Here is a 20,227-nt window from a genome sequence, read left to right as displayed (position 1 = left end):
CAGCTCCTGTTCTTGAGCTTTTCCTTCACTTCCTTCCAGAAGCAGCTCCTGTTCTTGAGCTTTTCCTTCCCTCTGTAGCCCAGACCCCGGGATCCATCCCTTCAACCACCAGATCCTTCCGGCCTGGTCCTTCCAGGCCCTGCTCGGCTCTAAGTCTTCCGCACCCAGCCCTCTTGGCTTGGCCTGCGGGCGTCCTTTCTCCAAGGCAGCCACGGTGCATCCCGCAGCCCCTCCACCCCACCACAGGATTCCCGCACCCCGGCCAGCACGGGGCCTCCTCTCGGCTCCAGAAGCTGGTCCTTCCACCGCTCTGCCCTGCACAGGCGGCGCCCTTGCCTTCCACCCACCGAGGCCCACTGCCATCCCACCCAGCCGCGATTGCCCGCGGCTACGGCCGTCTCCGACTGGCACTTTGAGCTTCTGGCCCTGCCGTCTGCTCTGCGGCCCGCTTCGCGTCAGACATCCCGCCTCGCTGACCTGCTCGTCCCGGCCTCTCTTTCTCAACATCCGCGTCCTCGGAGGTCACACCCAGCTCCCAACCTGTACCACCTCACCCTAAACCCTGGAACCTACTCCTGCTTCCAGCCCAGGACCCAGCCTCTCGCCTCTGCCCTTGATACCAACTGGTCACTACGCAGAGCCACTCAGAAACGTCTTGGGTGTACCTCAAACTCAACACACCCTCGACGTGCCACATCACGGAGCACGCGTGTCCCTCGGGCCCCTGCCAAGCGGTGGGGGCTGCCCTGTGGCTGGAGGACCAGCACAGGCTCTCACCCTGGCGTCCGCTGTCTGCGCCACCTCCCGGATCTTCTTCACCCAGTCCTGCAGCTCCTCCTGCGAGTCGGCAGCCACATCCAGGGACCAGTGTGCCACCGAGGCCATGCTGATGGAGAAGACGAACAGCCGGTTGTTCTTGCCCTCGGGACGGACGGCTGGAGAGAGGGAGGAGAGGAGAGCTGGGGACACGGGGCTGAGCCCCCACCCCTCCCCAGGCATGGGCAGAGCTCATTCCCTTTCTCTTCAGGGTGGAGGAGAAGCAGCCGGGAGACGAGGCCCTGCCCCCACCTCTAAGCCTGTCTCAGCCAAGGACCAGCCCTCCAGGACCATGGACTTCAGCTCGCCAGCAGCATCATCCCCAGTGTCTGCATGGGGGGAGCATGCAGGCCTCAGAGCTGGGGGATGGGGGGCCAGAGGGTGCCGAGCTGTCCAGGAGCAGGGAGAGCTCAGAACGAGGGCAGCCTGTGGGGTCCAACCCTCAGCTTCCTCTCTCTGGGCGTGGAGAGAGCCACCAGGGACAGCCTGATCCAGAGCAGCAGAGAAAGGGCTGGGGCTCACCTATCTGACAAGCTGGCACATCTAGGACTCCCCGGAGCAAGTCCCCGAGTGGGCTGTTCTCGTCCAAGTGCTGTGGGAGGCAAAGCCCAGAGTCAGCAAGTCTGCTGTGTGCACATGAGGGGCGTCTGAGTGCATGTGAGAAATACACCCGACAGACGAACACGAAACCCACGCGTGTGGCCCATGTTCATCGGACTGCGGCCTGCACGTGGTGATGGGAGCGCAAGCGGGAGTGCTGTGCGCACGCAGGCACGTGGACGCCGCGTGAGCGGTGGACACGGGAATCCCCTCCCACCAATATGGCCCTGGTCTCACCTCCCTCTCGGGCTCCAGGGCCGCCGGGCTGACCATTTCCTCCACGTAGTTTGAAGGGAACCACAGCTGCTTCTTCCCACCGTAGTCACCCCGCCACCTGTGGAAGCCACAGTGTGCTGACCCCCGGAGACTACCCCAAACTCCCGAGAGGAAGCAGCTCTGCGGGTTCATCAGGGCCGACATGGGCCCGTGCCTCCCAAGCCCCTCTCGCGTGTACACGGCCAGCGCCCAGGACGCCTGGCCTGCACCAGGGGCTCTTGGGGGCTCACCAGCCTCCCTCCTGCTTCTCCACGTTCTGGATGATGGCACTCTTGGTGAACGTCAGCTCGTCCTCCCGCTGCGCTTTGTAGTCGAAGAGAGCTTTGACGGTGCACTGTGGGAGAGAAGCCCCGGTCCAGCAGACAGGCTGCCCGCTCCTCCTCTCCCACCCACAGCTGCATGTGCACCAACCTTCATGACCGCTCTCCCCAGGGCCTGCAGGAGGCACCAGGGCAAAGGGGACGGGTGAGCCAGGGCTTCTGGAAGGAAGCTCCTTTGGGTTCTAGGGGACCTCCCAAGCCCCAACCCTGGGCCCCAGGAGTCAGACTGGGAAGCTGGGATGGGAGGTGCTGAGTGCCTCCTCTAAGACCGGGATGGCTCGGGGTGTGGCTGGCACCCCATCATTTCGCATCTCCGATGTAGGAGAAGGAATCTGGTCCCAAGCTCCCTACTGCTAAGGAAAAATGAGGAAAAGGGCCCAGATCCTCACCCCTTAGAAACAAAGGCCCAAAGAGGAAGAGCCGCCTGTCTGACGAAGCTCAGGAGCAGGAGTGCCCCACCCCCTACCTGCTGCCACCAGGGAGGAAATGGGTGTTACCCCGGGGAGGAGTCTGCAAGGGTCAGTGCTGACCCCTGGGACAGTGGCTGGGGCCAGCCCCGAGAGAGCTGTGGTCATACACCAACCACACACTTCACACCACCTCTTAGGCCTCGGAAAACCACAAATACCACTTCTGCACAAAGACCACAGGCCGCCCTGCACCCCACAGCTGGGGGACCCTCCCCAGCTTCCTGCACCCAGAGCCCAAAGCTGTACCTTGAACGTGGGCATGGGGTTCGCCTCCACATAGAAGCCAGGGTTGCGGCCCTCATACAGCGCGCCGTAGTCAGGCTCCTGGAAACGGGACAGGACGGGCCATGGTAATGCCCAGAGGGGAGAGCAGCTGCTGGCTTCCGTGCCCCCTCCTCACCAGGCCGCCCGTCCGTCCCTTTCACACACCTGGTCTGCCAGGGTCCCCAACCTGAGGGGCCTAGAACATCCCTTCTCTCTCCTCACTCTTATCTTGGTCACCTTGTCCACAACTGGAGATCACGCCACTCCAGAAGCCGCCTCCACCCATACCTCCTCTCGGACCCCAGCCCCAGCGGGTGGCCCTCGCCCTGGCCACGTGGGCCCACTGAGGACAAGAGTCACGAGTGGACGTTCTGCCGGGGCCCCACTGTCCTTGCTGCGGCCGTGATTCTGGCCCCTGCACCACAGCCTGCCTTCATGCTGGCTTCCCTGTGGCTCTGCCCTCCTCAAACACATCTCTATAGCCTATGAACCCCTGCCGTGCTCCCACCCCTCCCAGGTGGATCTCCTACAGGGTGAACTCTGGGACCTTCCCACCCCACCCCCCAGCCCATAGGGACGGTTCTGCTGAAACCCGTTCCCCACCTCCTCACCCACACAACTGTCCCTGCCTCAGAGACACACACAGAGGCCCTCCCTCCGGGACACCTCCCTGGGTCTCCGCTGGGCTGGCTGGCCCCCCAGCAGCATGCGGACCGCTCTGTCCCTCGCATCCACCCTGGGACTGCTGGGTGCTGGCCTGCCCTGCGGTGAGCCTGGCAGTTCCAGGAGGGCCAGTGGGTCTCCTGAGCCCTGCTCCCAGCCCCCAGGCGCTCACAGCTGTGCCAATCTTCTCCAGAGCCTCCTCGTTGATGGGGTAGCGCAGCTTCATCTTGCGGTACAGTGGGTGCTTCTCGTAGTAGCTGACGAGGTCGACAAGGCTGTCAAACTCTGAGTTGCCCAGCATCACGGTCTGGCCCTCCTGCTGGACGCGGCAGTGCTTGATCTTGCCCTCAGCCCTTGACAGAGACAGAAGAGCCACATGAGGTCAGTGGGCCGGGACCAGGGGTGCCCTACATGGCCTCCAGCCCCACAGGGCTACCCCCTCACCGGAAGGAGATGGCGTAGGAGTTGGGCTCGTTCCGTTTCCGCACCAGGAAGGCCCCGTCCCTGGGTACACGCATCAGCATGTGCTCGGCCTGCGCTCTGGTCAGGCTGGCGTGGTACCACCTGCGGAAAGACAATCCGAGTCAGCCCCGCCCCCCGCGCCGCAGCCCCAGGTCCACGCCCCGACCCCACCTCAGGCCCAGGCCCCCACCCCGCCGCAGGTGCACTTCTGGGTCTTGCCCCAGGCCCGCGCGCCCCGCCCCGCCGCAGGCCCCACCCCCGGGCCCCTCCCTCACTCTTTGCTCTCGTGCGCGTTGGTCTGCGGGACCGGCTCTGAGAGGCGCATCTCAAATTCGTTGCAGCGCAGGGGCACCTGCTGGTAGTGCGTGATGAGGTCATAGAGGGAGTCGAAGACGAGGTTGTCCGTCAGGAAGAACTTGGGGGTGCCCGCGTCCTGCCGGGAGTGGATTCGGCAGTGCTGGACTTTGCCATTCCGCCTGAGGGGACGGGGAGGCCATGAGCAGCAGGCAGGGCGGCAGCCCACACGCCACCCACCGGAGGGCACCAGGTCTCGAGGAGGAGGCACTCTAAAGATGGCTCGGGTGGGGGCGGCCCTGCAGGGGCGCCACACCGACCGCACGTGTCTGCGTGTGTGCCCGGGACCCACGGCGCCCCTGGTGGTGCCAGATCCACGTGTGCACGTGCCGGGAGGTTTACCAGAAGGACAGAGTGTAGTCGCCCACAAAGGTCTCGCTCTCGCGCACGAGGAAGGAGCCGTCGGGGGCGCCGGTCTCGATGCAGTACTCGGTGAGCAGGCGCTCGGCGATGTGCCGGCCGTCCCGGCCCGCCCCAAGCTTCCCGTGGAACCACTTCTCGTTGGAGTGCAGCTCTGTGCTGCCACCGGCCTGCAAGGCGGAGGGCGACAGCAAAGACGCTAGATGACCCAGACCCCAGCCTGGACCCCAGCCCTGGGCCAGCGCCTCACCTCCTTGGGCTCCTCCTCATCCTCGTTGCCCTGGTCGCTGCTGGTCTCCTCCGAGTAGTAGATCTTGCTGCTGGTCAGGACGAAGTAGTGGGGGTACCACTCCTGGAAGAGACGGGCGGAGGGCCTGTGACAGAGTCCTCTGTGCGGCTGCCCCGCCGGCCCAGCCCGGCCCAGCACTCACATGGTTCACAGGGTCTTCCAGGTAGAGGATGCCATTCTTGATGGAGTTGCTGATGTCGTTCTCAGAGTACATCACCGATGTAGGCACCTCCTCGTAGGCACTGCCCTCAGCCAACTTCTTGTGCTGTGGGCGATAGGTCAGGACTGGCATCCCAGGCCCCCACCTCCTCCCCCAGGCCTGAACCCACCACTGAAGCAAAGGCATCCCCCGTCCAGACCTACCTTGATAAGGATCTTCCTCTTGAGCTGGTTGGGGGAGGGGAGCCCGTCGGCTGCAATATCCACGGGCTTGGTGAGGAGTGTGTCCCCAAGCACCTTTTTGAAATACTGGGCCATGTTCCTCTGCTGGGCAATGCTGCAGTGGTCCTCGATGGACAGGATGACCGGGTACCTGCAGCAGGGGAACAGCATGTAACACAGGAGACCCCGTGATTCCCAGGGGTCATGGCTCAGACCCTCCCAGAGTGAGGTGTCAGGGGCCTAGAGCCCGAGGTCCTCCCTAGAGGGGAGCTATCCCAGAGAAGAGGTGGAACTTATGGGTGCAGCAGAAACCCAGGCCAACTGGGACTGCCACAGACAGGCATCCCCAGACTTGGTCCCTTCGTGGAGCTGCCCCAGCAGCGAGGAGGGACATCCTACACCAAATTTAGCTACTGGGGGCCCCTGTTGATCCCCTCAATGAGGTGGGAGAGGGTAGTGACCAGTTTGGGGAAACAATAGGAACTGCAGAGTGAAACACGCCGAGGACAGACGATTCTCTGGGTTGTGACAGTAAAGGAGCCGGCAGGACAACCACCTCCCAGGCCCAGGGCTACAGGACTCATCTCTCAAGATGAAGAGCTTGAGTGTGTTCCATAGGCTGAGGAGCAGGGCCCACGGAGCAGGCAGGTGGGCCAAGGGTGCAGGAAGTAAGCTCGGGCAGCAAGGGCTCCAGCAGCTGGCAGGAGGTGGAAGGCAGGGCCGGGGCCTGGGGGGCTTTCACAGGGACCCAGGAGAGGTGGAGCCGAGCCCCGGCTGCTCACTCTGAGGCCACAAAGGCGTGCTCCTTGATGGTGTGCAGGACGTCTGAGAACTTGATCTTGGTGGTCAGAGTATGTCCATGGTAAATGACCGGCATCCCATCCGGGCCGTCCCAGCAGTCCACTGGGGAGCGAGGCGACAATAGTCAAGCGGGCAGGCTCCATCCCCCATCTCCCCACCCATCCTGCCCCGGGACCCCCGCCCCCGGCCCCCACGCACACTCAATGCAGCGGCAGCCCATCCGCAGGCAGCGAGCATAGGCTTCCAGGGAGGACTCGCTGGAGAACTGGTCCCCGGTCAGGTACCTAGACGGGGAGGTGGGTGGCGGGGCATCAGGCAAGCCCCACCTCCCGGGGTCAGGCCAGGGGCCGAGGGCGCCACTTACGTGTTGTGCGAGGAGGAGATCCAGTAGTGGGACAGGGGGTTGTTCATGGTGTCGGGGCACACCGCGTCTAGCTGCGAGTTCCATATGCTGTTCTCCTTGGAGAATAGGAAGGTGACGAACTGCCCGGGAACAAATGTGGAGAGGATAGAAGATGAGCCCCTGCCTTGCACCACGGCACAGGCTGGTACAGGAAGGGGATCAGTCCAGGCGGGGGGGTGGGCACGGCAGACCTCGTCCAGGAAGAAGTAAGGCTCCTCAATCTCTCGCAAGGGGTCTCGGAGGAAGCTGAGCATGAACTCCTGCACCTGGAGCCGGTCCACCGCCCACAGCTCCTGACGGGGTGGGAGAGGGGAGCGTGTGAGAGGCCTCCAGTTGCTGGGGAGCCCAGACCCCCTGCCGGCACCCCGGCCCAGTCCTACCCCTTGGTACTCGAGGAGGAACTGCTGGAACTCAGGAAGGGACACCCGGCACAGCTCCGGCCGCTCCCCCGCCCTGCAGGACAGAGGGGAAGTGCCTGGTGGCCAGCTGGCTAGCGTGGACCATGGACAATGGGGGGCCCCTCAGAAGGCGGCGCCCAGGATGGTCCAGGAGGGCTCCCCACCCCCACCATCCACGGTCTCCCTCCGGCCCAGGGAATCAACCAGGGGAGGGACGGGGGTGCCTGGGCAGAAGCCCACCTCCCCACTTCAGACCAAACCTCAGGGCGCTGGCTTCCAGGAAAGGAAGGTCCATCTGCAGGAGACAGAACCGGGTCAGCGCAAGAACCCAGGGAGGCCCCATGGGCAAGGGGCTCTTGGGAAGAAAGGCTGGGGCAACACAAAGGGAGTGGAGTGGGGCGGGGCGCGGAGGCAGGTGTGGCGGGGGTGGGGCGGGGGGGCTCAGGCACCGTCTTCTGGGCGCTGTACATGAGGCTGCGGTACAGCTGTGCGAACTGCCCGTAGGTGATGTCACTGGTGCGCTGCTCCAGGTCCTAGAGACAGAGCAGGGCCGCCGGTCAGGGCCCACCAGGGCTGGGGGTGGCTGCGCTCCCCACCCGCCTGCAGACGGCCCGCAGGCCCTCACCGTCAGCCGCTCCCGGAGGAAGCGCATGTTGGGGACCCGGTAGTTGACCTGGGACAGCATGTTCTTCAGGTCCTTGGCCGATATCCTGAGGAGACAGAGACACCGCCTGCGGCTTCAGCCCCACCTCTCATGACCTCTGACCTGTGGGCCGTGTCCACCTGCGGCTGGGCAGGCAAGCACCACCCCTCTGAGCCCTGCAGCCCTGACAGCGAGCCTGGCTCAGAGCCAGAGGTGACCGAGGGAAGGCCCTTCCTCTCCCAGGCCTCCAGGCACAGAGGGAGGCAGCCCCTGCACGGCTCCCCAGAGCCCCTTCAGCCTCGCTCTCAAAGCCCGGTGCCGCCGAGGGCAGGCAGCTCGCAGGACTCCCAGCCCAATGCCCAGGGACTTGGGGCCTCCTCAGGGAAAAGAGCAAAGACCCGTCTCAGCCAAGCACCAGCGCTGGCGACAAGGCCCGGCCCGAGTCTCACAGAAGCGCCCTGCCTTCCAAGGCAGCCTGCCTAAGGACGGCGCAGAGGACGATGCCCGGCCAGGCAACAGGAGGAAAAAGGTGGGGACAGGGAGGCCTTCTCTCCTGGGAGGGGGCGACATGGAGGGGAAAGCAGGCACATCTCCTCCCGCCCTGGCAGTCCTGCTCTCCTCCAGCCAGTGGTCTCCTGGCCTCCGTCACCCAGGAGGGGCTGGTAGGGCCCTCCTGGGATGGGTTATGAAACCTGCCTCCCCCAGCCTTCCTTCTGTCGGCTCCTTGCCACCAGCATCACACGCAGGTTGAAACCACTCCCCCCAAAACACCCGTCTGCCCTGCTTCCTCCCCAGTGGCTGCCCCTTCTCTGCCCCTCCTCACAGCAGTGCTTTGAAGGAGCCATCCAGGCTCCTCTCACTCCCAGGACCCCACGTCCACCCCTCTACTGTCAGCTTCGAGGTCACTGGCAGCTCTCGGTCGTCCCCACGTGACAAGGCGTGGCACATCTGACCAGCCCCTCCTCTCTGGGCTTCCAGGGCTCTGCCTCCTCCGGTTTTCCTTGGCTCCTAACTGCCCCAGGCCCCGGTGGACAAGCAGCCCAGGCTGGGATCGGCCACCAGTGCTCTTCTCTTTCCTTGCTGTGTTTGCCTGCGGGCGCCTCCAGCCTCCCAAACCCCCTGCGTGCTGTGCTTCTCAGGTCCCATTTCTGGCCCACGTTGTCCCCGAGCTCGTTCTACCCACCTGCCTGCTCAACACCTCTACCTGACCATCTATGGGCATCAAGGGACTCACCCCCTCAAATGCATCCCTCTCATTGCTACTGCTGCTGCTAAGTCGCTTCAGTCATGTCCGACTGTGCGGCCCCATAGACGGCAGCCCACCAGGCTCCCCCATCCCCGGGACTCTCCAGGCAAGAACACTGGAGTGGGTTGCCATTTCCTTCTCCAATGCATGAAAGTGAAAAGTGAAAGTGAAGTCACTCAGTCATCTGACTCTTAGCGACGCCATGGACTGTAGCCCACCAGGCTCCTCCATCCATGGGATTTTCCAGGCAAGAGTACTGGAGTGGGGTGCCACTGCCTTCTCTGGCGTCCCTCTCATAGTCTTCCCTATTTCAGTCAATGGCAACCCCACCTTTCTAGATGCTCAGACCAAAAACCTTAATATAATCCTCAACTCTCCTTCATGCTCCAGAACTCTCTGGCGTCCCTCTCATAGTCTTCCCTATTTCAGTCAATGGCAACCCCACCTTTCTAGATGCTCAGACCAAAAATCTTAATATAATCCTCAACTCTCCTTCATGCTCCAGAACTGATGTGTTAGCAAATTCCATTGAGCTCTATCTTCAAAATATAGCCCCGCCGAAATCCAACCCCTTCCTAACACCCCCACCCTGACCTAGCCATCATCTTCACTGGGAGCATCGGAGTCGCTTCCTAATAAGCGAGCTCTCCACCCACCCGCCGCCCTGTGGAATTGACCCCAGGTCACATCACACTTCTCTTCAAAACCTTCCGTGGTGCCCGCCTCTCCCCCATCAGCGGTCCTCCTCATCCATGGCCTGGCCTTTGTCCCACACCTCTGTAGCCCCTCTGGCTGTCACACCGTGGCCTCAAAGTCATGAGCTCCAAAAGGAAAAGGAAAGTGAAGTCACTCAGCCATATCTGACTCTTTGTGACCCCATGGACTGTAGGCTACCAGACTCCTCTGTCCATGGGATTTTCCAGGCAAGATACTGGAGTAGGTTGCCATTTCCTTCTCCAGGAGATCTTCCCAACCCAGGGATTGAACCCAGAACTCCTGCACTGTAGGCAGATGCTTTACTGTCTGAGCCTCCAGAGAAGTCCTAAGTGAGCTCCAAGGCACTGCCCAAACACACTACAGCACACCCAGAGCTGGTTCTGCGCAGCAGAACGGTTCCCACAGCAGCAGTGCACTTGGCTGATCGTCGCTGGCCTCCCCACCAGCTGGCACAGGCCCTCGGACAGCTGACTGCAGGAAGTGCCTGTACCAGAGGCCTGCCCAGCCCTGGCCGCGCATGAGGCAGATCCTCCGGTTCTCGAAGTGGGGCCACTGTTCTGGTCGCCCCAACCCACCCTGCCGGGACAGGGCCCCAGCTCAGCACCCACCGGTCCTCACGGTTCCGGTCCACTGAGTAGAACTGCTTCCGCAGCCACCTGGTGGGAGAGAAGGAGCCTGAAGTGAGGCCAGGCCTGGGAAGGAGACCGGCAGGCAGGCTCGGGTGCAGAGGCCCGGGAGTCCCTGCCCTGCTCCCGAGGGCCCGGCGCCCTGACCTCACCGGTCAGGAGCGGGTTCTCACCTCTCAATCTGCAGGGGTGTGGCCGCCTGCAATGTGTCCTCCATCAGCCAAGTCAGGCCCTTGATCCACATGTTCACTTCGTCCTCAGACGTGGCTGTGAGCAGGGGGTAAAGAGCTGAGCCTGGAGCTGGGCTGCGTCCCCCAACCTCCCACCTCCTCCAGCCCCTCAGCTCCACCTTGGAGACTCAGGGTCTTCAGGCGGAATTCCATTCCATACAGGATGACGAAGCAGTGGGACTGGTCCGGTCGAAAAGCAGGATCCTCTTGGTAGCGATCAAAGTCCCGTGAGGTCTTCCCTGGGCGGATCTCCTTGATTTCGCGAATGTCAACTGGGAGGGCAGGGGAGAGGCCAAGGTCAGGCTCAGGCCTCCCAAGGTAAGCAGGGCTGCCTGGGCTCCCTGCTCGTTCCCACACTCTCTTCAGAGAAGAACACCGAAAGAGACGGCCCCTCAGGGGCACTGAAGACCACTCAGGCCCACTGTGGGAGGGAAGAGAGCTGCGCTGAGTCTACAGGCAGGGCTCTGCTAAAAGCTGGGGGTCTGGGGGAACAGGGAGCTCTGTGCTGTGCACACTGCCTCCCTGACAACACAGGTGGGTCACTCTGACTTGGAGAAAGCCAGACTCGAGAACAAGAAATGGGGACCCGCGGTCACAAGTCTGTGAGGACCATTTCCTGACACAAAAGTGCACCAACTGAATCATGAAGTCCCAAGGTTCGGGCTGGGGAGGGGCAGGCCCAAATGGGTCTCAGAGTCCAAGGCGGGGAGCAGGCACTGGGCCAACAGACCTGGTGCAACCCCAACGAGCCCCATCCCAGACATCCCCGAACAAGTCCCAGCAAGAGCAGGGCTGCCCACAGACAGCTCCCACCCTGGCCACCCAGCTCAGTCCAGGGAAGCACCAGGTCGGAGCAGCAGACAAACCGCCTCAGCTAACTCAGACCACGCCGAGTGACTCATTTAACTTCTCTCCATCTGGGTTTTACCATCTTTAGAGCAAAGAGCTTGACTGAATTCCTCCAGAAGGCAGGGTGGTAGAGGAAACCTGCGTGGACTTGGGGGTGGGCCTGCCAGGACTAGACTCCCAGCTCCAGCTCACCTTAGCTGTGTGACCTCAGCAGAGGGACAACCACTCTGACCCTTCTGTGTCCCCGTGAAGGCAGGTGACGGATGGCGGCACTGGGAGGGGTTGCTGGAGTGCCCAGCCCTGTAGGCGGCACGTGGTTGGCACTGACTCAAGCCCCCCTCCAGCTCCCTGATGGGTCTTGGGGGTCTGCAGTTGGAGTGGGCACACAGGCGGTAACCCCAGGCCTGGAGAGGGCACAGCTGCACAGTCCCCAGGCTAGGACCCTACACGGAGGACAGACTTTCCAGGCCAGATGAAGACACAGATTCAGGGAGGTCAAAAGAGGGAAGCCTGGCGTAGCCGCCAGAAATGACTGCGCGCTCCCTTGGCTCCGGAGCCTCTTCAGATGCTCTCGACCCAGACTGGCCCGGAACACCTGGAGCCAGGAGCGTTGCCAGCACGCGGCCGGGCCCACTTCCCCAACGAGCCCTCCCGGCCCAAGCACACACCACCCTGGCTGGAAAGTTCTGAGAGGCCCAGTCCCTCTAGCCACAGCCGTGCCCCATCTATCCCTTCACCTCAGACAGCGCCCTCACTCTGGCCCATGCCCAGCACCCCCCCGCCAAAGCACTGCTGGTCCAAACCCTACTCCATGCCCTCAGCAACCCCAGGGCCTGGTCCTCCAGCTGGAAGCCCCTGCTTTCCTGCCGGCCCTCGAGTTCTCACCACCCAGCTGTCCTCCCCGAGCCCCTGAATTTGTGTAAGACATTGTTCTGATCCTCCAGAGGTGGCTCAGAAGGGAGAACCCACTCCTTCTTCGGCCTTCAGGGACTTTGTGATGGGGCTCAGTGACCTACTGCTCGCCCATCTTCCCTGCTCCATCCCAACCCAGCTGGACTGAGGCCAAGAACAGTCCTGTTTCCCGTCTATCACTTCACCTTGGTCCCCAGCCAGGGACGGTCTACCTCCCAGACTCCATTCTCTGCCACCAGAGATCCAATCTGGAAACACCCCCTGCAGTAACCGCTAAGGGCGCTTATGTGTGTTCTTCATCTTTCCCAGGGCCGGCAAGGCCATCCAGAGCTTGCTGAACGACTGAACAAACAAGGGAAAAGCAGGCACCCCAACAGGGGGAGGGGTGGAGTTCTTAAAGAGTTATGCTCAGGTGAAAACAGGGGGCAGGGAGGGAGACTGAGTCAGAGACCCAGCCTGAGGAGACAGGGTTCCCAGGATGGGAGGAGGAGCTGAACATGGGAAATGCCCAGATCAGAAACTACAGAACAACCACAAACCCTGCCCTTTGAAACAGAAACCAGCGTGCCTTTCCGGTGCAGGGCTGCTGTCATGCCCCCCACACCTCACACAGGCACACAGCCTCACACACAGGCACACAGGCCCACAAGGCCTCGCGGCCCACAGCCTGGACCCTCTGTGCAGCTGCCCACCAGTCACTAGAGGCAGTCAGCCTACGACGTAGGCTAGCTAGCAGCAGCCAGCCCAGCAAGCAACCACAGAGCCTGCGGCCGGGTAGCTGCCGCGGTGCCCCCACATGACACATTGCCAGCGGGTCCTGGGTGACCCTGCGGCCTGCCCCATGCTCCGGGATACATCCACTGTGACAGACTGGCAGCAGAGGAGGCTCCCACCCGAGACGGGACCAGGCGGGCAGAGCGCAGCCCCAGTCCAGGCGCCCGCGTCTCCCAGGCTCCTGCTGCCCACACCCTGCACTCGCCCTCACTGGAGCTGTCGGCCTGGGCCCGATGCCCTTCAAGGCCATCGAGCCAACTGCAGGCTGGAAGGACGAGACACGGGGGAGAGGCTCTACCAGGTTCTTAAAAGCTGCGTCCTGTGCGACCTCTGGCCTCACCCCCCACCCCCACCCCCACCCTCTGCCTCACCCCTGCCCTGTGCCTCCCAGAATAAATACAGCAGGGTCCTCTTCCTGAGAGCCAGGGATGGCCACCAAGCCCGGGGGTGGGTGGTGGGTGGTGTGACTCCCTGGGACATGCATGGTCTCTGCCCTAGTTTCAGGGAGGGGATAGAAGCCCCCCTGACACAGTCTGGGTAAGACGTGAAGCGGGACAGGACGGCAGGAAGAGAGACCCTCCCAGGACTTGGGAGCTGGGGGCAGGGAGGGCAGTTTGGGGGGCAGGAGACCCAGGACCCAGCACTCATCCCCTCACACAACCTCAGAAAACAACATTCAAGGGACGTGGGGAGAAGAGAGGCTGGCCGCACCGGGAGGTCCTGGCCAGGCTGGAGATGGGGACTCTCTGAGGACAAGGGCAGGCTCCCACACCCAGGGCCTTCTGAAGCCAGGCTGGGCTGGCGTCCAGTAGGTGAGAGCGCGGCTTTCGTTTGTCACGAAGGCCCACCCCCAAGCTCGCCCACCCCCGAGAAGGGCCTGGAGCTGCACCGGCGCAACCCAGCCACCTCAGCTGGTCAGAAGCCACGACGGCGAGCTCGCTCCTCTGGGGACCAGGTGTCCAAGGCCCACGCAGAGGCTCCCAGGCTTCAGGAACAGCGTGGGCCTCACCATTCCAAGCAAGGCCGTGGTAGACAGTGACAAGATTAGCTGCCTGGGCAGAGAGGGGGGCTCGGTCTCTGGCATTTAACCGCCCACAAACTCTCATGAAGAAATAAGAGCAGCCCTCCTCAAGAGGCTCTGGGCTAATAGGGGACCGCCCAGGCCAAGGACTGGCCTCACATGCCAGGCCACCTCCCCCGACTCCTTCAGTGAGCCTGCTCTGACCACCCTCTCTGAAGGCTGCCCGGGCCCAGCAGAGGAGAACCACATAGGGCTTGCACTCGAGCTGTGTGGCCCCAGGCAGTCCGACGCTCTTCTGGCCTCAGTTTCCTCATCGGTAAACTGGGGAGTCCTCCCACCTCACAAGGTTGCACAAGGGCCCTGCCAGGAGTCACCAGTCCCGGAAAGTCTGACGGCCCCTCCTGTGCACCTAGAGTCACCAACATGGGGCCCACGTGAGTCAGCGGCAGGGGAGACAATGGCGGCCACCGCCAGCACTTTCCTGGGGGTGAACCCAAACCTGGGCAGGGTGAAGCTGGCCCACCACTGCCTGGGCCCAAGGAACAGAATCCAACAGCCATTTCCCCAGCCCCGAATGTGGTCTCACAGGGATGGGGCACCGTGAGGGAAGACGGGGACTCGTGGAGCCTCCGAGTTCACATCTGGGCACATGTTCTAAGCCAGAGAACGCTTACCCAGCCCGGTGCAGCCACAGCCCCACACCACCCCCACTGTACACATAGTGAGGGACCAGAACAGGATACTAACAGGTCTGAAATCACAAAGGCCAAGTTTCAAATCCTGTTTCCAAGCATACAGCTCAGGCCTCAAGCAAGTCTGTCTCTTCTTGGGTGGCTTGGGGATAAACTGAAGGCCTCAGTGAGGGGTGGGCCTGCCATAAACCCTTCACATGCAGACAGAGAACTACACAAACAGGAAGACGAGTTTGCTAGAAAGGGACATGAGGACATGCTAAAAACTAAACCCCAAATGATGAAGATCTGGTCAAGAAAACCACCACCACAGAACAAAAACGGAAATTTCTGGACATGAAAGATGCATTCGCTGAAATATTTCTCTTAAGAGCATTTTCCCTTTGAAAAGTACATAAGTAAATTGGTAGAAACTGCAAAAGAAACTAACTGCATAAAAAATGCATGTAGGACTGCCCTGGTGGTCAAGTGGTTAAGAAGCTGCCTGCCAACGCAGAGGACACCGGTTCAATTGCTGGGCTGGGAAGATATGGCATGGAGCAACAAGCCCGCGCACTCTGCACCTGGAGAAACCACTGCTCATCACAACTAGAGAAAGCCCGAGCGGCAACGAAGACCCAGCACGGCCAATGAGTAAATAATACCAATTTTCAAAAATGCATGCGAATACATTCTACGACTTAAAATAACAAAGTCATGATAAACATGAAAGATTTTAATTTAGAAAACTTGACAGAGGTGAGTATTACCGGGACAGGTCCCTCCCCCTGGGATTGGCACTGCCCCTGCCTGTGGGATGTGGATGCTCAGCCCCAAAGGCACCTGAGGAAGGTGTGCAACGCCCAGCAGCACCCCTCAACAGGGCCCGAGTCAGGTCAAGGTCACGTGACCCAGAGACCCCCATCCCGCCTAAGCTCCAAGCACGCCTCTGACCTCTGAGCCCCTGCACGTGCCAGGCCCACCTTGTCACCTAAGTCTCCGTTGTGCCTGGTCCAGCGGCATATTTGGTACTCCCTATTCTGGTCACACTGGTGCCTCCTTGGTGTCAAGGTCATTGATCTGTGAGTTTCACAAGGAAAAAACCACACTTGCCTATTCCCAGGTCCCTGAGGAGGCCTCAACATGCTGACCGGGTGCTTAGAAGTGGGAATGAACACGAGAGTTAGACACCAGAACTAATTATCTAAGAGGCCACAGATGCTCAAAGATGGTATCAGGGATGACTTCCTGGAAGAGGTGGTGCAGTAGGGTAATGAAGGCTGAGGTGCTGCAACAAATATGCAAGCGCAGTGGTCAGTGAGGTGACCATGCAGACAGGAGAAAGAACAGCCACAGTAGGGGTAGGACACTGCCCCTGGGGGCCAGAGCAATCTGCAAACACTGGGAGGTTCCTGTACAAAGGTTCCTGCGGTGGGAACCCTGGGAAGCTAATGGTGCTTCGGGGAAAACAAGAGAGAACAGGCAGGGCTCCCTCAGCACCATGCCTTGCTTGGCTCTATGCCAAGGCCACCAGGAGATTGAAAAGCGCGGGTCCCAGGCGCCAGGAGAGTTGCACAGATCTTCCCAGAAATGACCTGTCATCGCTCACGCCTTCTCCACATACATGGCCGGGTTGTTCCCAGCCCCCACCCCCCAAGTCAGCGGCCTCCTGCACCCCCCTCCAAAGAACAACACACCGGGACCCCGGGGGCACAAATGGAGTTGAGCTCTGCTCCCCAGAGGACGAAAGGGAAGCGCCCTGCCAGCCAGCTGATTTCCAGCCGGCACCTCTGCTGCCCACCCCAGGGAGCCAGCGACAAAGGGGCTCTGCACCCCAGGGTGCCTGGAACAGCCAGCCGTGTACAGCTCTGACAGAGCTTCATGGCTCAGGAGAAGGACCGAGGTGGCCAAACAGAAGACAAGACAACCAGGGCACAGGCGGGACAGGAATCTGCTGGGCCTGAGACAGCCAGCAATTTCCACATTGGCTGCCTACTGCCTGAGGACCAGGAGTGAGGGTCCTCACCCTGCCCCTGACCCCACCCCTGCTTTTCCAGCAGAAGTCAGGAGCAGCTCCCAGGAAGAAAGGCGAGAGTGAGGGGTGGGTAGCTCTCAGCCTCTATTTCACAGAGGACGAGGATCCAGACTCGGAGACCCATGGTCACAGGTCAGGCAGCAAAGGGAAGGTGTGGCTGGGCTTTATCCGCTTTCCTTTCTGGTACAGCAGCACCTTCAGACCAGACAGCAGGGGAGAGAGGACTAGACCCCTCTCAGGACACAACAGGAAAGCCCCAGTGGAACCCTGGCGTGCAAGGTCCACCCCAGGCAGGGCTCGGCATCTGCTCCTAGCAAGGTTTTGTCCATTACCCTTCCCCAGACACTTGACAGAGAAGAGCAGGAAAAGACCGTTCAGACAGCTGGATGGGGGTCTGCGGACCCTCCTACATGGGACCCTGCCCTCCTCCATGCAACTGCTTCAGTCACGGCTGTAAAGAATCCTTGCCAGTTTGTGAAATGCCTGTAGTCTAGATTCTAGGTGAATCTCCTCTTTGGAGCAACGAGGAAACGGGAGGCTCCCAGGGGTCTTGTCACAGTCACGTGGTAGTTCACAGCAGAATGGGGACCCTCACCCAGCAGCAGCCACCCCGACACTGGGATTGCAGAGGAGAAGCAGGGCAGCCCCAGCAGGCCCTCATACTATCCAGGCAGGCAGCCCTCTTCCCTAGGATGCGAGATGAATCCCACTCATCTTAAGAGGTGGGAACAGCATGCCTGGGCCCCAAAGGAAGGAAGGGCAAGGGGCCCCACCCAGGGAACTCAAAGCCAGGAGAGAGATGAGCAGCTATCTACCAGGCTTATTCTCTCACTCCATCACCCAGATCAAACATGCACCAAACCTCCACCAACTCCAGGTCAGGCCCCAGGGTGGGTCCTGGGTAAACAGAGATCAATAAAGCACTGGAGTTCCTGGCCCTGAGAAAGTCAGAAAGCCCCTGCCCAGTGGAGGAAACAGATGGGGAAGCAGATAACTAGGAGGGCCTACAAAGGGTGGAACAGGGAGGTGTCAGTGGCGCCGGGAGCCAGAGAAAGTGAGCAGCTGGACTCGGGAGTCTTGGACCACTCTGTCCACAGAAGGCAGGTTGGGAGGACTGGCCCGACCAGGTGCTCCAGCACGGGATCACGAAAGCCAAGGCATCGCATATTTGGGGAAAAGGACATTCAGAGTTTGGTGGATGAGAGGGGAGGGAAGGCTGGCCAGCAATGTCACAGCAGGGCAAGTGCAGCAGGGGCTTGCCTCAACTTTTCTGCCCAGGCCCACAGGACTCCCCAGGCAGCCCCATGCGTGCTGACCTCTGTCTCCTCTACAGGCTGATGCTGACCAAGTTCTTTCTAGATGGCCTGTGTCTGCCAGGCTCCCAACTACAGGAAAGAAGCTGAGGGCCCAGCAGAGCCAGGTATAGAATGTGTCCAGGATCTCAGGAGACCCAATGAAATGCTTCTCACTGTCTATTCAGACCACCTGGAGAAACAGGGTACTGTCCTGGGTGTAAGTCACTTGCCCAGTCTCCCCTTTCCTGACCCTCAGAGCAATCAACACGGCTGACCACACCCTCTCTCCTGCTGAACTTCTGTTCTTGACTTCTGATTTCCTGCTCCTTGGGCTCCACGACTATACCCAGGACACACTGGCCTTCGTCAAGGCCCAGGCCAAGGGCATTTCCTCTCCCGAAGCTCCACCTGCTCCCCAGTCAGCGTCACGCAGGCCCATGGCTTTCACTACCAATGACAGACAACTCACAGACACAGCCCTACTCTAGTCCGACTGTAAGCTTTCAGACCCTTCAAGCCAACTGCCTACTTGCCTTCTCTGCCCGTTCACCTCAAAGTCACAGGTGTGTGTATTCAGTCGCTCTGCCGTGTCCGACTCTGTGACCCCATGGGCTATCTGTCCATGGGATTCTTCAGGCAAGAATACTGGAGTGGATTGCCATTTCCTTTTCCAGGAGATCTTCCTGACCCAGGGATCGAACCCACATCTCCTGTGTCTCCTGCTTTGCAGGTGGACTCTTTACCACTAGTACCACCTGGGAAGCAGGTACCTCAAAGTCAAGCCCTCACCAAAACCAGGCCTCCTGCCACACCTCTTGCCAGTTAACAGCTTCACCTCCAAAGAAGTGCCTAAACTAGACTCTGTACACTCTCACCACTCTCGAATCTAATCCTTGAACAAGCCCTACTGGCGTTATTTATATTAACGACCACGTTTACCAAGGACCTAGATGAGTGAGAACCATGTGTATTTTAAGGCTCTTTGACTACCTTCTCTATTGGAGCATAAGGTCCTTGACGCCGTGAACCAAATGCCCCAGTGCCTAGCAGGGAATGGACTGCATTAGGAGAAGAAAGAAAAAACCTGGGGCCTGTCCCCCACCCCAAAAGGAAGCAACAGGGGCCTCTGGCTGGGGGCTAAAAAGGGGCTACGGTGGGGGCGGGGAATGGCGGAGGCCTTTCCCCCTGAAGCTCACTGACCCGTGCTGCTTCCCCGCCTTTCTGGTTTCTGTATTACTGCCAGCACGGGCCCTTCTCTCCATGGCGGGGGGTGGGGTGGGGGGGATGTGGGGCCAGCCCTTAAATCCCTAACAAGGTCAACCTTGAATGTCTCGGTTGGAGAGACACTCTGAACAATGGAAAGGGTCATTACGTCACAGGTCTGCTCCCTCCGACGCCCTCCTCTGCCCACTGGCCCGCTCTCCCAGTTCAGACCCGCTGGCCTGGCCTCGCCTCAGGATCGGGCTGCTCCCTCTGGGCCACAGCAGCCCAAGCCCTGCCACTCGCCTGTCCTCCCTTTGCTTCTGGGGGAACCAAGGCCCCACAAGGTCACACCACACAGGACACTGCCCACTCCAAGGTGAGCGGAAAGCCCCGCTCAGATTATTCAAAATCAACCCCCCTGCTGAGAGGGGTGGGTACCCTGGGACCTCCCCTTCCTGGTTTTAATTCCTTACTTCCACCCTCTTAAGACAGCTCCCGCCTCACCTCCTCAGCACAGACAGCTGCCTCCCAGCCTCCTGCCCTGGGCTGTAGCGCCTCACCCTTCCAGCAGGGGCCAGTCCTCGGGCCGGGGACCCAGACACCATCAGGGACAAGCCTGGCATCAGGGGTTCCCACTGGAGGGACCCTCCCTCTATTTCACCGCTGGCCTCAACAGGCCCGAGTGACCCCTGAGAAAGCGACCTATGCAATCTGTTCTAACCTCCATCGTGGACATGCTCAGAGCTCCCAAGAAGGGCCACAGTCCCAGCTGGGAGCTGATGAGCGAACACAGGCGTGTTACCCTCTTACTGTGTTAGGGTTGGCACAGGAGAGCTACCACCTAACAGCTGGATGACAAATGGGGCACGTGGTCTGCACAGCCCCACAGAGGGTCTCGAAAGCCCCTGCCGCTCCCCAACCTCCCAAATGATCTCCTGCCCTGGAGTAGGTGGAGAAGAAGCCTTTGGGACCTGTGCCCAGCCCCTCCCCTCCTTCCTAGGGTTGGTTAGTCACTCAGGAACCCGGGCCCACACTCTCCAGGCCTGAGGCTGAAGTCACTCATCCCACGGCGTTAGAATTCACCCACCACACCCCCACAGCCAGAGGCCCGGGATGGTCAATGCCCTTCTCCCCCCACGGGCAAGGCC

General features: G+C 60.9%; 1 protein-coding gene across 3 annotated transcripts in view; it reads right to left on the bottom strand.

Moving 5' to 3' along the window:
- PLCG1 (phospholipase C gamma 1) overlaps nt 1-20,227 on the bottom strand; it is a 34,059-nt gene that overhangs the window by 4,508 nt on the left and 9,324 nt on the right. For all 3 annotated transcript variants that reach the window (XM_055545043.1, XM_055545044.1, XM_055545045.1), the window contains 23 exons: nt 10,439-10,591; nt 10,263-10,356; nt 10,072-10,119; nt 7,483-7,567; nt 7,307-7,390; nt 7,118-7,152; nt 6,840-6,912; nt 6,651-6,752; nt 6,421-6,539; nt 6,255-6,340; nt 6,038-6,158; nt 5,238-5,406; nt 5,017-5,139; nt 4,836-4,937; nt 4,568-4,755; nt 4,147-4,347; nt 3,854-3,973; nt 3,582-3,762; nt 2,729-2,806; nt 1,923-2,026; nt 1,654-1,750; nt 1,339-1,408; nt 778-935 (listed from right to left, as the gene is read on the bottom strand). In XM_055545043.1, coding sequence (XP_055401018.1) covers nt 778-935; nt 1,339-1,408; nt 1,654-1,750; nt 1,923-2,026; nt 2,729-2,806; nt 3,582-3,762; nt 3,854-3,973; nt 4,147-4,347; nt 4,568-4,755; nt 4,836-4,937; nt 5,017-5,139; nt 5,238-5,406; nt 6,038-6,158; nt 6,255-6,340; nt 6,421-6,539; nt 6,651-6,752; nt 6,840-6,912; nt 7,118-7,152; nt 7,307-7,390; nt 7,483-7,567; nt 10,072-10,119; nt 10,263-10,356; nt 10,439-10,591 — 2,591 coding nt within the window. The remainder of the gene's footprint in view (nt 1-777; nt 936-1,338; nt 1,409-1,653; nt 1,751-1,922; nt 2,027-2,728; nt 2,807-3,581; nt 3,763-3,853; nt 3,974-4,146; nt 4,348-4,567; nt 4,756-4,835; nt 4,938-5,016; nt 5,140-5,237; nt 5,407-6,037; nt 6,159-6,254; nt 6,341-6,420; nt 6,540-6,650; nt 6,753-6,839; nt 6,913-7,117; nt 7,153-7,306; nt 7,391-7,482; nt 7,568-10,071; nt 10,120-10,262; nt 10,357-10,438; nt 10,592-20,227) is intronic.

This window comes from Bubalus kerabau, chromosome 13 (assembly GCF_029407905.1).
Source record: "Bubalus kerabau isolate K-KA32 ecotype Philippines breed swamp buffalo chromosome 13, PCC_UOA_SB_1v2, whole genome shotgun sequence".
Lineage (NCBI taxonomy): Eukaryota > Metazoa > Chordata > Mammalia > Artiodactyla > Bovidae > Bubalus > Bubalus kerabau.
This window is presented reverse-complemented; position numbering and strand designations above follow the sequence as displayed.